Here is a 16,238-nt window from a genome sequence, read left to right on the forward strand (position 1 = left end):
TGCACACGACCTCAGGAAGCAAAAGCAACCTACGTAAACACCATGGAGAACAGGTACCCGAAGGCGACCAGAACCCTCCAGCAGAGCGCAAGCCATATGACAGCTACCATAACCCCACATAGGGCACGTGAAGTCCCAATATATGGGAACCCTCTTTGGAAGAACTTCCACAGCAGAGGAAGAAAAAAAAGAACCACAGGGAAAAAAAGCATCCCCGCTACAGCCTTGACAGCAGCCCAAGTCACTGAGGAGGGGATGGAGGAGGAGGAGGACGGTGCCCTGCCAAGAGCATCTGGATGGCGGAGTCGGCCGGGGCATGAAACAACAGACTGCCATCAAATGGGAGATCAATGAGCATCTCCCGAATATTTTCGGGGAAGACGCAGTCTCGAAGCCAAGCATGGTGACGGAGGGCGACTGAGGAAGCCATGGCCCGGCCCAGCGCCTTAAGAGACGTCCAGAGCGAAACGGAGAATAAACACCGCAAGCTCTCAGCCATCCAATGCGTAGTGCCGCAAATCCACCTGAGCAGACTCCTGGGACGCTGCAGACCCCAGAGACTCAGCCGAGATTCACAAACAGGAGGAGGCCCTAGCCAGCACACACAAGGGGTCACGCTGGTCGAGGCGAAAATGTTGCGTGCCCAAGTGTCCAGCCAGTGGGCCTCTCTGGACAGCGGAGCCAACAGGGGCGGCAGGGAGTGAAAAGCAGTCCTCAGAAGGGGACTGGCAGCTGAGGGGTGAATGGACAGGCACGCGGCATCGGAAGGTGCTGATGCAGAAGATGCGGAGGCACCGGGTCCCCGGAGGCAGGACGCCTCCAAGCCCCTGTCAAGGCAGAAAGGAGCGAACCCTCGAAGGGAAGTAAGATTTCCCTCCCACCAGAGCCCGGGTGGAGGACCTCCAACAGACGGTCCGCCGAAAAGTGAGCCACCGGTTCACCCATGCATAGGATGCCCACAGCCGTGGACACCGCGTGAGCGAAAGCAGCACCCGCATCCGTAGGGCCCCGCAGTGGAGAAAGCAGCTCCTCTGTGGGTAACGGCTGCAAACTAAGGCAGCCGTCCCCGAGGCCAAGCGGGGCGGGCAAGGGCCAGACCTGGAAGTCAGGAGGAGCCGAAGAATGAGGGACCTGCCGCTCTTCCGACGAACACCCCTACCTCAGGAAGGGTGGGGAGCCACCCTTCAAAGCCGGTGAAAAGGACACCACACGGCGACAATTCTCCGGGGAGGAAGACACCAATATGCAGCCTGCCTCTGGAGAAGGAGCGTCCGAAGACGAATACGCGGTATGACCCCTGTGCGGATCCGTAGAGTCCGCTGCTTGAGGGAGGACACCGGTGCCATCCGGTGTCGCCGGGCAAGCGACCTCCAAGTCACCCCGCACCGGAGACCGCAGCGGGGACCGGAGTAGAGCTGGAGCCACACCGGCCCCGGAGCGGCGCAGAGACAGCACCGGCCCGACCCCTTCCGAGGCAACCACCTGTGTGGGGGAACGGGATGGGCCCGGGGAGGGGCCCGAAGCCTTCCGCTGGCCGCGGCCCAGAAGGAGGCGAAGGTCACCCGGCAACCCCTGCGGCGGCGCCAGGGACGATACAACCGCCGACTCACCCTCCAACGAGGCAGCCGCCTGAGAGGAGGTACGAGAGGGGCCCGAAGAGGGGCGAGGCGTCTGCCCTCGACCCGGAGCAGGACGAGGAGGGGCCACTGACCCCTGTGGCTCCGCACGGTCCAGCTGCTGCCGGTGCCGTAGCAGCGTCACCTCGGCCTTAGACAGGACCACCCTGCCAAGAAACCGAGAGGGGCTCGGGATGCGACCCAAGCCCCGGCAACCTCCCGCGACACCACAGGGACCCCCGCGGGGGTTTGCGGTGAGGCAGAGATGCCGTGGCCTGAATGAGGTGCGCCAGAGGAGTCGCACCCCAACAGTACCACATCCTCCAAGCCTGGATCCGACCCAGTTGGCGCCGGGGCCGGAGGCACCGGCGGCGCCGCGGAGGGCTCTGCGCAAGGCGAGGGATCTGCCGACGCCCCAGGAGGGGAAGGAGGAGGAGACGCCAGCGAGGCCTGCAAAGCCGCCGCGTAAGTCTCCATCTGGACACTCGATGCCCCAACACCGGGAAACAGTGGATAGGACGACACGCGGGGCAGCATCACCCACGGAGAGTTCACGCCCCTGGTAGGCCGGAAACCAGCCCCCGGAGACGAACTGCGACACTTACCCACTGGGGAGCGACGCTCACGTGACATCGGAGAAAGGCGAGGACGATGACCACGGCCGGACCTGAAGCCATCTGCCGAAGCAGACTGAGGAGAGGACGTCGACCTGGAGAGACGCGCCGAAAGAAGTGTCATGCGGCGCTCCCGCCGTGACTTCGGCTTCAACTTTTGGAACGCTGCACAATCTGAGGTGCTGTGATTCTCCCCCAAACACCACATGCAAATGAGGTGAGGGTCCGTCGCCGACATAAGACGCCCACAAAATGTGCAAGTTTTAAAGCCCGAAGGCATTCGCACACTGTTCCAACCAAAAAAGAATGGCAGAAAGGAGGGCCTTAAACAGGCCAGCAGCAAGGAACGGATCCGTGTTGCACGCGGAAAAGGAAAAAACTGACGTGGGCGCGCTGGGGCGGGTCTTATGTGACCTCGCTGACGTCACGTACGTTGACGACGCCTGAGCGGAGTCGCGTGATGTCGCCCCGGCGCGCAGAAATGCTGTGGCAAAAGGTTTCCAGATCCAGTCTCATGCCTGGGGCTAATTCTACGTGAAGGAATCTGCGGCTAGTAGTCTCTATCAGATACGCCTATTGTCTGATAGATGTGTTGAGATGAAAATAAGAGAAATAGGTTTTACATAGTTGGACTTCCTAACCTAGCCCCATTTCTTATCTGTCATCTACATAGTGCTCCTTTATACACAATTTTGTTCATCCCTAAGTATTTCAAGAGGATTGGGAAAGCCATTCAAGTCAACATCTTGACATCACCATCATTACTTTAACCTTTATTCGACTAAGCAGATCTACTATTCCGACTCCAGTCCTAAGTAATTTGGACCAAACAGCCATGTCAACCTAATGCTAAGTCAAATTATTGGCTCAGTAAAAGTAATCGTAAGAGCCAGGATACTCTCAAAGGTAACAGTGCATTATACAAATCTGCATAACATAACAATCAAACTTTTGAGAATCTTATAAGGGTGAATTCATGTTTTTTATTCTCTAAGCGATCCTCATTTAAGCATCTTCCCAATATTCATATATCCATGTTCAAAGTGAAGTTTCACTAATTTGTCAAAAAACATGATTCATTTTATGATCATTCTGAATTTTCCAAGAGTTGGGACGGAAAGGTTTCTTGCATAGTAATGGGCGTGTACCCCAGCCCCAAGAATAACCCAGCTGTGGGGATATCTGGATCCTTGGTAACGATTTTTGGTCATGGATAAGCACAAATCATGCATGAGCCATGTCCTGTGTCATGGATAGCAGTCATGCTATGACTGAGAGGGGCAATCAAAGAGCTACCCTCATGTGGTGTGACACTACTGTCTTCAGAGGGACTTAAGCAGCATGAACACGTGGTGGCAGCTAAATATGATCAGTAGAGTGAATAGGCCTTTTTACCTGTGTCACAGGAATAGGGTCTACTTGCCCACTCGTGTTCTGCTGTTGTGTGCTTATCTCACTCTTGGCCTTCATTAGGATGAATGTAGTACTGCACAGTGTGCCGTGCCTATGTGTACATGTTGAAGTGTATGTATGAGTAACTGAGAGTGGTGTCATACATGGAAGAAAGCGCTCTCGGGTGTATGTGTGCCTGTAAAGTGGTATAGTACGAAGAAGCATAGGACCAGGAATGTATGTGTGCATGTGAAGACCAAAGGCCTGTTGCAGAAGCATGTGGAGGTAGAGGATTCCTTCATGACAGGTTTGTGGATTGCTGCTTTACAAGGAGCTGGATGAGACACACAGGAGGAAGGAAGAGCCAGACTCTTTGGTATACTTCAAAAGGGTGCTTTGATTTAGAAGGAGGTCACTTGTCAAAGGGGTCTGGACACATCTTAGAAATGAGAAGGGGCTGATAACAAAATCATAAAGAGTAGGGCCGTAAGCCATTGTAACCTTTTGATCAACATACATCAGTGAGGCGGATATAAAGGTGTGAAACTCTAATTACTCCCACAGTCTGTGTTTTGAGATTAGCGCTTTTGGAGACACTGCTGTTGTGACAGGTTGTTTTGAAGGAAGGATAAGACAGAAGGGTGGGCACTTCAAAGTCAGCAACTGCAATAGCATGAACTTCAAAGACTAAGACGCTAAATTACATGTATGTTTAGAAACAGATTATGAAAACAGGCGCTTGGACCTCCTAATTTTGTCTAACTGAAGCTCAGCAGGACATCTGCCTGTTGTGACCAAGACTGGGGACCATGGGACTAACATCTCCCTGCAGGATGAGGGGACATCAGTCAGGAGAATCATGAAATGTTGCCCTGGAGCACCAGCTTCTGCCTGACCCAAGAGCAGTGGGATCTAGAAAGAGAAGGAGATCCTCTGGAGGAAGCAAGGTAGAGTGTGCATCTAAACGACATAAGTAAATAAATCAAAAACAAAATAGTATTTGGAGACACAACTAAATAAGGAAATTAACTGGATAAGGTACCTCCTTGCTCTTTTGCCTCTTCTTTCCTTTGATGTGTCTGAATCAACAATATCTGCTCTGAGGCAGTCCAGTGTGCCAGAGAAAGAAAGATGTTCTCCAAAATACATTCTGTAACATCGGGGCACCACATCCTGGGATTGAATCCCTGTGTAGCTGAGTAGAGGCTTAAAAACAACCTGTAAAATGCATAACACACCCATTATAGTTCTGCTATACATGTTTACCTCAGACTGAAATTATGACCTTCAATCAGATAAATTTCATTGGTCTTTCAACATACACACACATATATATATGCACACACATACATATATACATATACACACACACACACACACACATACACATATTACCTACTGGCGGTCGCCAGTAGGTAGTTATAGTTAGGACCACGTTTCCATAGGAAATCCGCAACATTCTATTTTGAATAACTTTGGCGCCGGTCGACGAATCCTCGCGAATTTTTCAAAATAGGTGGGGCGCTCCGCTCCGCTCCTTCCCTGAAAGTCTAGGGGGGATTCGTCAAGCGGGGGCTGAGATAAAAGGGGGGTCCCAAAACGCGTTTTTCCCATGCATTTTTCCATAGGACCTTTAGACAGGGCTACAGCCCGAACGGCTGAACAGAATTACTAGAAATTTGGCAGAGAGGTAGTCCTCAGGTCAAGGAAGTGCCTTTTGTAGGTTTGGTGTAAATCTGTTCAGTAGATTCTGAGAAAATAGCCTTTAAATCAATATATATATCTGAGCCAGCTTACGGTGCGCTTACGGTACGCCTACCGTACGCGTACGGTGGCGTGCGCGATTCTGATTGGCTCTTAGATCTTAGTAAACATTCGAATCGGCCGAAACCAGGAAGCGGCGGCCGCCATTTTCTCTCTCGCACTGAGAGTGATGTTTAAAATATTAAGCCCAAAAACATGTAAAGGGGCTGTTTAGACAGCTCCCACACACATAGCAATGTTGAGGGAGTCCCCAAAGATCCCCCAAGGCCAAAAACGGAATTTTTATTTTTTCGCTAATTTCGCCGATTACGCTTACCGTACACGTACGGTAAAAAATTATTAAAAAAAATAAATTATCCACACTCTCCCCACCCCGTGTGCAATTGGTGCCCGAATGGCACCAATTGTGCATGGCTTATTAAAGATGAGTTAAACTAAAATATTTAAAAAAAAAATTATAAAAAAAAAAATTATCCACACTCTCTCCACCCTGTGTGCAAATGGTGCCCGAAGGGCACCATTTGTGCATGGCTTATAACATATACGAAAAATTAAAATATTACCTTTCAAAACGAAGTGCATCATATGTCCTCCATGTGCGCACGGTGCGCGAAGCGCATCGTGCGTACATGGCCCATCTAGCGTAACGTAGACACTTATTTGCCCATGTCTTCTTCCATACATTTTTAGCTATACATATATTACAAATATTTTTTTTTCATAAAGACACATATGTCATCAGCAGAGGATTGCGGTCGCGTGAGTTATAGTTGCCTGCACTAACTATAACGGGGGAATTTCATTGGTTTTTTATCAGTAAAATTTCCGCTAACTATAACATGTGTGAAACCTATGGTTTTTTCAGTGAATATATACATACATATACACATACATATATATACATATATATACATATATATATATATATATATATATATATATACACACACACACACCACACAAACTTCTGGATTCCAGAGAGAGTCACAGACACCTTGGGTCATTGCAGCAAATATCTTTGTTGACTGCACAGCAACGCGTTTCTGCTTTCGCCTTGATCACACGAAATTTTCTTTTTAAACATTATTTTAGACATTTTTGTTAATCATGTTTCTTTCAGAAATTAATTATTTACAAGAAATTTTAGCTACATGTACAAATGATGGAATGAAATTGTTTGATAGAATTTTCTACAATTTTAAGGAAATGTCAGTATGGTATTTTACTGTAATAATTCCATGAATGTAATCATTTTATTACTCATTTTCCCTTATCCATCGATATGCAAACTAAGCTTCTGTTTCAACGTTATCAGTAAATTTGCACTTTATCACTTTAAACACTGGTTGAGTGATAAAGAAAAAAAGTAAAAAAAATGCTAAAACAAATGGTATAAAAAAACAGCTCACCTGACGAACAAGTTACTTACCTTCGGTAACGCATTTTCTGGTGGATACAGTATCTGCCTGTGGATTCCTCACCTTGTGAATATCCCCTGCGCCAGCAACATTCGGAAACTTTTGTAGCTCTCCACGGCGACTAGGACGACGTCACAGAAGCAAGGCTCCGCACGCGGCTCCGCTGACGTCACTGGATCCATAAGAGGACCTCGTCGGCATGATGACATCAGTTCCGCCCTTTTTGTCCGTGCCTTCGAGGCACACGGACGGACCGACAACAATATATATACAGTATACACAGTACATAATATACAAACCAACACACACAGTGTGAAGACAATGCAGGAAAGCAAAAGCAATAACACACTTCCTTTGATAGTAAAAAGATAAATTTGACACATTATTAATACTGGAGGTATACAAGGGTGGACAACGGGGAGGCGGGTGGGTCAGTGAGGAATCCACAGGCAGATACTGTATCCACCAGAAAAAGCGTTACCGAAGGTAAGTAACTTGTTCTTCTGATGGATACATCTGCCAGTGGATTCCTCACCTCATGAATAGATTCCCACAGCAGTCCCACTCCCGGAGGAGGGTGTCCACCCTTCTATACCAAAAAGTCCTGAAGGACGGAACGTGCAAAGTGTCCGTCACCCCTCACCTCGGTATCTAAGCAGTAATGCTTCGCGAAAGTGTGGAGGGAGGCCCAAGTTGCCGCTCTACAAATGTCCTCCACAGGAACACCTCTAGATAAGGCAGATGTAGAAGACTTTGCCCTGGTAGAATGAGCCCTTATACCCTCTGGAGGTTCCTTACCGGCCAAAGAGTAACAGATCTTGATACACAAGATAATCCATCTGGAAAGGGTGTGCTTATGCACCGCTCTGCCTTTCCTGCAGCCAATAAAGCCCACGAAGAGCTGGTCATCCACTCGAAAGTCTTTAGTCCTATCGAGGTTAAAGCTCACCGCCCTCTTAGGGTCCAAGCGGTGATGCCGCTCCTCCTCCTTGGAAGGGTGAGGGGGAGGATAGAAGGTAGGAAGGGGAATGGACTGCCCCAGATGGAAAGTCGTTACCACCTTAGGCAGAAAAGCAGCCCTGGTCCTGAGTACCATTCTTTCAGCATGAATTGTCAAGAACGGGGGTTTCGAACTCAGAGCTTGAAGCTCACTTACCATCCTTGCCGAGGTAATGGCAATGAGAAAGACTGTTTTAAAAGATAATAGTCTTAAGGGACACTTGTGCAAAGGTTCAAAGGGAGAACCCATCAAGTAAGTTAAGACAAGATTTAAGTCCCATTGAGGCACAATAAAGGGAGTAGGTGGAAATTTGTTGGTCAGGCCCTTAATGAACCGTAATACAATAGGCGATTTAAACGAGGACGGCTGATCCGGCAAGCAAAGGAATGCCGACAAAGCGATAAATAACCCTTCACAGTAGCTACAGCAAGAGGGAGAGCAAACTTAAGGATGTTAGATAAATGAGCTCTCAAAGGGTCAATAGACTCTCCGCACCAAAGGACAAATTTGGACCACCTATAGGAATAGATAGACTTGGTGGAATGACGCCTGGCAGACAAAATCAGGTCCACCACGTCAGATGGGAGAGAAAAAGAATTCAGGTTGCCCCGTTCAATCTCAAGGCATGAAGGTGTAAGCACTGGAGGTGGGAGTGTAGAACCTGCCCCTGCGACTGCGAGAGGAGGTCTGCCCTGAGGGGGAGACAGAGCGGAGGGCACGAGGAGAGGTGGAGAAGATCTGTATACAAACGCACAAGAGGACACTGTTCCTACGGCCAGGCGCAAAATGTCACCCAGGCCCAAAAAGAAAGAATAAAGAGAAAGAAGAGTGAAAAAAGATCCTAGGTGAAGGACCCACTCAGCTAATGGAAGACCACTCTTTGTCCTCTGATGCCCTCACACACCCCGAAGGGTGTCATGCTTCATCATTGGGCAGTGCTCCTCGTAGGGCCGGCGCTGCAATCCCCTACGGGCCCCCCGAAGGGTCACTTTATCGGAGATCTTTTGAGGACTGCCGGATGTTGCATGCGGGTGTGTGGTGAGTGGGTCCTCAGTGGAGGGTGAAAACAGTGCGTGCAATTGTGTAAAAAGGTTAAGAAAGGGATCATCATGCAGCCAATGTAGAACAGATGTACCCTTAGCAGAGTCTAACTGCTTAATAAAATATTCCCCTGGTGATAGACTTTGCCCAGGTATCTTAGGTCATAGGTCGACATGTTTCGCGCTTCTGTCGCCATAACGGTCGTGTGCGCTTCCTCAGGACCAGAACTAAAGTGAAGGTGCACGTGAAACATAAAAGTAAAAATAAAAATACCCTCCAAGTAGATCAGGGCAGAAACCTGTATACCCTCACTGTGGTTACAGCGTAGTAGTATTCGCCACTCCTGATCGGTACCCTCCAAGTAGATCAGGGCAGAAACCTGTATACCCTCACTGTGGTTACAGCGTAGTAGTATTCGCCACTCCTGATCGGTACCGCCCGGGCCCTCACGGAGCGCGTATTCTCAACCGTTGCCCCGTTCAATCTCAAGGCATGAAGGTGTAAGCACTGGAGGTGGGAGTGTAGAACCTGCCCCTGCGACTGCGAGAGGAGGTCTGCCCTGAGGGGGAGACAGAGCGGAGGGCACGAGGAGAGGTGGAGAAGATCTGTATACCACACCTTTCTTGGCCAATCCGGGGCAATCAATATGACTTGGGCCCGGTCTTGGTGAATCTTCCTCAGAACCCGAGGAATCAAGGGTATGGGAGGAAACGCATAAAGGAGATGTGAGACCCATCTCAACTGAAACGCGTCCCCCAAAGTTCCCTTCATCGGATACTGGAGACTGCAGAATGACAGGCAGTGAGCGTTCTCGTGAGTGGCAAACAGGTCTACCTAGGAGTTCCCCACATTCGAAACACGTGACGAACCACCTACGGATGGAGCCTCCACTCGTGGTCGGCAGAGAACTGCCGACTGAGACTGTCTGCACGCACGTTCAGAACTCCGGCCAGATGATTTGCCATCAGACAAATCTGATGATCCTGAACCCAGGACCAGAGACGCAGAGCCTCTCTGCAGAGACAATGCGGCCCCACTCCTCCCTGCTTGTTGACATACCACATCGCGGTAGTGTTGTCGGTCAGGACTTGAACCGACTGACCGCGAAGGGAAGGGAGGAAGGCCTTGAGTGCCAAATGAATCGGCCGGAACTCCAAAAGGCTGATGTGAAGCAACCTTTCCTCTGGAGACCAAAGACCTTTGATCTCCAGATCCCCCAGATGCGCACCCCACCCTAAAGTGGATGCATCCGTTATCACTGTGGCCACCGATGGAGGTAGATGGAAGGGCTTTCCTTGAGACAGATTGCCCTCCACGCTCCACCAAGACAGATCCGCTGCAGCTTCTCTGGAGATCCTCACAGACACCCTGAGATCTCCGTTGTGCTGATACCACTGCCTGCGGAGGCACCACTGGAGCGCCCTCATGTGCCAGCGTGCATGGTTGACCAACAGAATGCAGGAAGCACACAGACCGAGCAGACGAAGTACCTTCAGGACTGGAACGACCGCTCCATTATAAAACAAGGGAATCATTTCCTGTATGTCAAGAATCCTTTGCAGTGGTGGGAATGCTCGACACACAGTAGTGTCCAGTACTGCCCCTATGAACAGGTTGCCCTGAGAGGGCACCAGGTGAGATTTGGGAACGTTTATCGAGAAACCCAATTTGTACAACAGCTGAGTTGTAACCTGCAGATGATGACGCACCTTCTCTGGCGACTCCGCTTTGATCAGCCAGTTGTCCAGATAGGGGAAAACTGGAATCCCCGACTTTCTGAGATGGGCTGCCACCACTGCCATCCCCTTGGTGAAGACTCGAGGTGCAGTAGTAAGACCAAACGGGAGAACCGCAAACTGATAATGTTGCGACCCTACCGTAAAACGGAGATACTTCCTTTGCGACTCCAGGATCGGAATATGAAAATACGCATCCTGCAAGTCGATCGACACCATCCGGTCCTCCTGTTGCAGCGCTTGAAGAACCTGCGCAAGGGTGAGCATCTTGAACTTCTCCTGCTTCAGAAAAAGGTTCAAGATCCTGAGATCCAGGATTGGACAAAGCCTGCCATCCTTCTTGGGAATCAGGAAATACCGGGAGCAGCATCCCTGACCCCTTTCCCGCTCCGGAACCACCTCTATCGCACCTTTTTTTAGCAATGCAAGAACTTCCTCCTGCAGGAGAAGAAGGAGGTCCTCCGAGCAAGCACCTTGGCAAGGAGGGTAATTTGGAGGGAATTCCCGAAAGGGAAGAGCATACCCATTTTCTACAAGATTTATAACTGAAAGGTCTGTAGTCACCGACTCCCAATCTTGTAGAAAATGGGTAAGCCGACCCCCCCCACAGGACCAACATGATCCAGAATGGTGGATCTAGGGCTGCTTTGCAGTGGTAGGAGGGAGGGAGGAAGAGGAGGAGGACGAGGAGGAGAGCTGATGACCTCGTGCACGACCTCTGTTCCTGCCCCTGTAGTTCTTATACAGGGTATTTTGCTGCTGCTGCTGCTGAGGCTGCCTGTAGGTCCAAAAGGACGACCTCCCAAAACCTCTGTACCTCCTGTAAGAGGAACCTCTAGGCTGTGCCTGCAGGCCCAGAGACTTAGCCGTGGCTTTGCTGTCCTTGAACCTTTCCAAGGCTGCATCTGCTATTTTCCCCAAACAGCCCAGAACCATCAAAGGGCAGGTCCAGAAGTGTTTCCTGCACATCAGGAGAGAACTCTGAAGATTTAAGCCAAGCACTCCTCCTTGTGGCGATCGAGGAGCCCATGATCCTGGCAACAGAGTCCGCAGTGTCCAAACCACTCTGAATAACCTGTCGAGCAGCAGCTTCTGCCTGTCCTCCTCAGACAACTTAGGAGCTAGCTGTTTAGCAGAATCCATAAGAGCGTGGATATAACAGCCCAAAAGACAGGTGGCATTTGTGGACTTTAAGGACAAACTAGCCGAGGAGAACACTTTCTTAGCCGACTGATCAAGTTTTTTCGACTCCCTGTCACTAGGAACTTGTGGAAAATCCCCAGAAGACTTCTTTGAACAGGCAGCTTGAACTACCAGACTTTCAGGAGAAGGATGGGATGTAAGAAAGTCTGCATCTCCTGGAGCCGCTCTGTACCTCCTAGCAACAGATTTAGATACTGCAGGAGCCGAAAAGGGCTTACGCCAAACCTCCATAACCGGCTCAGTGAGGGCATCATTAAAAGGAAGCAAAGGCTCTACCACAGTGGAGGGAGAATGAAGAACCTAAGTCAGGATGTTGGGTTTAAATTCAGCCGTTGGAAGCTGCAAGTCCAAAAACTCAGCTGCTTTCCTTATGACAGAGTGGTAAGGAGCCACATCCTTTAGATGGAGCATCGGTCGGAGGAGAAAGCTCCCATTCCGGGGACAAATCAAGGCCACTTGCCTCTTTTAGTTCCTCAAACAAGTCATCTAACTTCATGAGCTCACCCTCTTCCATTTCTTCCACCTGAAACCTCTGCTCCTCCAAAATTCTCTGTGCCTCTCGCCTGAATCTAATCCTCAGAACCGGCGTCGGCGGCGCCGCACACGACTCCGACGGAGCCAGGGCTGGCGTCGAACACGGATCCGAAGGCGCAGCTGGAGTCGAACGAGGTTGAGCTGGAGCCGAAGAAGAAGGGAGCGGCGTCGACGTCCTCGGCGCCGGGAAATGCCAAGACGGCGTCGCTGGAAAGAATGGCACAAAGGGAGCCTGAGCATAGGCTTGAGGAACCCCCAAATTAAAGGCCATTGGACCCATGGGACCCGAAGGTGCTCCAGAGGGGTACATTGCTCTTGAAAAGATGCCATACATAGCATTTAAATAATGCGATGGGTCTTGTCCTGGGCCAGGAAAGGGGGGTAAGGCTCAGATTGAGGCATTACCGAACTCGGGCCAATCGGCGCCGACGGTGGAGCCAATGGAGTTGACGACTCATCAGGAGCCGGAACTTCTTCCACCGGAGCCAGAGAATGCGTTGGCGATGGATTCGGAGACGGAGAATGCTCCGGAGAAGCTGCAGGCGAAGCCGGGCAAACAGGTGAGGCCGGATTCGACACAGAAGGAGAGGGAGAAACATAGTCGTTATGACGTCGAGGAGCTGGTCTAGTCGATCGCGTAGCCATCTCCTTATCTAAACGGCGTCGAGAGCCGTGCCTCCTCTTCTTTTTATGTTTCTTTGACTTTGAAGTATGACCCGACGTAGACTTTGAGCCCGACCTCGACCTTGAACTCCTACGACCTCTTCTCCTTCCTCATTTTCGCTATAAGTAGCTTTGCTTCTCTCTCCTTTAAGGCCTTTGGGTTAATCTTGCAGCAGCGACGACAGGCACCAGACACAATCTTCGTGTTGATCCATAATAGACATGTGTTTACTACACTCTCTACAGGGCTTGAACCCTGACTTCTTCGTCGACATCTTGAGAAAGAAGCAAGATGAAAACAGAAATACAGCAGAAGCACAAAGTAACTAGTAAAAGCTACAGAGAGTCCCAAAAAACCGTTAACGTCGATGGCGTGGAAAAAAGGGAACTGACGTCATCACGCCGACTAAGTCCTCTTATGGATCCAGTGACGTCAGCGGAGCTGTGCTTCTGTGACGTCGTCCTAGTCGGCGTGGAGAGCTACAAAAGTTTTCGAATGTTGCTGGCGCACGGATATTCACAAGGTGAGGAATCCACTGGCAGATGTATCCATCAGAAAGAGCGAGTCATGTGATAAAGGCCCGAGGCGGGCTGAAACGCGTCATGGCTGTAGAGGTCCTGGAGCAAAAATAAAAAATACTTCTGCACAACGCTGTGGTCTGTGCCTGTTTTTCCTACGAGGAATCCCCAAGACGGAGAGAAAGAAGACAATTTAAGCCGGTTTGGGCTTCTCCGGCTCTACACGGACCCCCCCGCGGACATGGTGCCGTTCACAAGGTAGTCATCGCTTGTCTCAAGCTGAAACGAAATCCGGGAGGATTACCAAGGGAGCCACCCCCTGAGCGACAAGACGACAGCAGTACGCTACCCGCTAGCCACGAAGCCGCGGAGCAGGTAGGCGACTACGGGTCATTTGGCACAGCAGTTTGCTTCCTGCTAGCGGTAACAGAGCGAAAGGGTACAAGGCGCTGTGGATTGTGAAGGTCGGGTGCAGGGTAGTTGGCACTTCGGTCGTAATACGAGGAGGGCATACAAATCAACAGAGCCTCACCCGTATTATCGACTTCCATTAATAATCATTTGATCAAGCGACCATGACAGCCGACGCGCTCTGCAAGCGAGAGGCGGCAGTATCAGACATGTTTGACGACGCCAAACGGCCGACTTTGGACTCCACATCCCACAATGCACCAGTGATGTCTTGCAGCTATAGTATAAGAGACAAATTCAGGCAACTTGAACAGATGATGAGGGCAGAACTAAAGAAGTGGTGGGATGCCAAGTCCCTCCAACATTATATATGGATGTAGGCAGGGTGCCAAGAGGTTTGAGAATCCTCATGGCACCCAGCTATGAAGACCCGGATCGTGATATGATGGAGTGGGCAGAGGCCAATATGGATTCGTCAAGCAAACTCCTGCTTATATTAGTTAAATATGCTGAAAAAGATCGGGCAAAGCTCCTGCAGCAAATAGAGACACTGAATGAGGAAATTGAAAACATGGGACAAAAAGATGAAAATACCAAATTAAGGGAGGAAATTACCAAAAGATTGAAAAAAAGGAAGAAATAATAAGGGAAAGGAAAGCTTTTAAATTTCACAGGGATCATAATGATTATGAAATCGGATGCATCTTCACATTCGCTAAAAAATGCCTTTCCTTAAAAGTCTCCAAATTTGGAGGAGGTCGAACAGAGAAACAGATACCTGCTGCAAGATCCAATACAGCAGATGCCACCTCAGCCTCAGATCTAAGCTCAGCTCCTGAAAGCAAACCAGAAACGTAGACTCGCAACCAGATGCTTAAACAGATTCCAACCTCGTTGTCACTGGCCGATGAAGTGGATTTTTTAGTGGAAGAGCGCAGGCAAACCCTGCGCCCGAGATCATAGCAAAACAAATCAAAAGTAGAACACCAAAGACCTGCGAAAGAAGGCGAGCCAGGAAACGAGGCAACAAATTACAACAAAAGAAACAACAGAAGAGGATTTGGAGACGTTAAAAATTACAAACCAGTGGTGCCCATTTTATATTTCATCCCGAAGATACACAAGAATGCCCAAGTACCACCGGGGAGACCAATTATATCTGCTCGTAAAAGTCTGTTTGAAAACACTTCCGGATATATTGACTTTTACTTACAAGAGCATGTCCAGAACTTAGCTTCCTACATTCGTGACACAAGTGACTTTTTAGTCAAATTTATTGACGACCCATGGAACGACGAATACCTTTTAATCACGCTAGATGTGACATCCCTATATACTTCGATAAACCATAGGGATGGGCTAAGGGCCCTGGAGTTCTATCTGTCTAAAAGAGAATCAGAGTATACTCAACACAGTTTGATGACTTTAAATTTGGTAGAGTTCTGTTTATGCAACAACTATTTTGTGTATCAGAACACCCTATACTAGCAACTGCGAGGAGTAGCGATGGGAGTCAGCTTCTCCCCCAGCTATGCCTGTCTGCATATGGGCTGGTGGGAGGAGCTGGTTCTTTCAAGAGAACATGCATTCAATGTAAGGAATAACCTAAAAGCTTGGTGGAGATACATAGATGATCTGTTTTTAATTTGGGATGGATCCATTGGGGAAGCAGAAGCGTTTGTACAGGCACTCAATGTAAATTCACTTAACTTACATTTTACTGCCTCCATCAGTGCTACCAGTGTTAATTTTCTTGATGTACAGGTCGGTGTTGTGGAAGGCAAGTTAGTAACTAAGGTACACAGGAAGCCGACAGCGGGCAATACAGTACTGCACGCTGGCAGCTCACACCCCAAGCACCTCATACGAAGCATCCCTTACGGAGAGATGCTGAGGCTTAGGCGCATCTGTAGTTGTAAGGAAGATCTAATAATGGAACAGGAAAACAGCAAACAACGCTTTTTACAAAGAGGATACACTTGACTAAACACTGCATTGATTTAGCCATTCAGAAAAGCAGAGCCCTACCTAGAGAGTCTCTTTTGAAGAAAGACAGTAAGTAACTCTCTCCTGAAACAAAGGACACCTTGAAAGGTAATGATGGAGATACTTTCATATTTATTATACAATTTAATAAACAAGAAAGACACATTAGGAAATTTCTTACTAAAAATTGTCCACTATTTCTTAGTGATCCTACAATAAGGCATCTGCTCCCCAGGAAACCAGCTATCACGTATAGTAGAGCTATGTCTATGAAAGACATTATGGTCCAGAATGACCCCACTGGTCCTAACAAAAGTTCTTGGTTAACTCAAAGAAAGGGC

General features: G+C 49.2%; 1 protein-coding gene across 12 annotated transcripts in view; it reads right to left on the reverse strand.

The window, feature by feature from the left end:
* BLTP1 (bridge-like lipid transfer protein family member 1) overlaps positions 1 to 16,238 on the reverse strand; it is a 1,988,102-nt gene that overhangs the window by 974,148 nt on the left and 997,716 nt on the right. For all 12 annotated transcript variants that reach the window (XM_085641559.1, XM_085641555.1, XM_085641564.1 and 9 more), the window contains one exon: positions 4,665 to 4,840. In XM_085641559.1, the coding sequence (XP_085497685.1) occupies positions 4,665 to 4,840 (176 nt within the window). The remainder of the gene's footprint in view (positions 1 to 4,664; positions 4,841 to 16,238) is intronic.

This window comes from Triturus cristatus, chromosome 2_2, assembly GCF_964204655.1.
Source record: "Triturus cristatus chromosome 2_2, aTriCri1.1, whole genome shotgun sequence".
In the NCBI taxonomy this organism is placed as follows: Eukaryota; Metazoa; Chordata; class Amphibia; order Caudata; family Salamandridae; genus Triturus; species Triturus cristatus.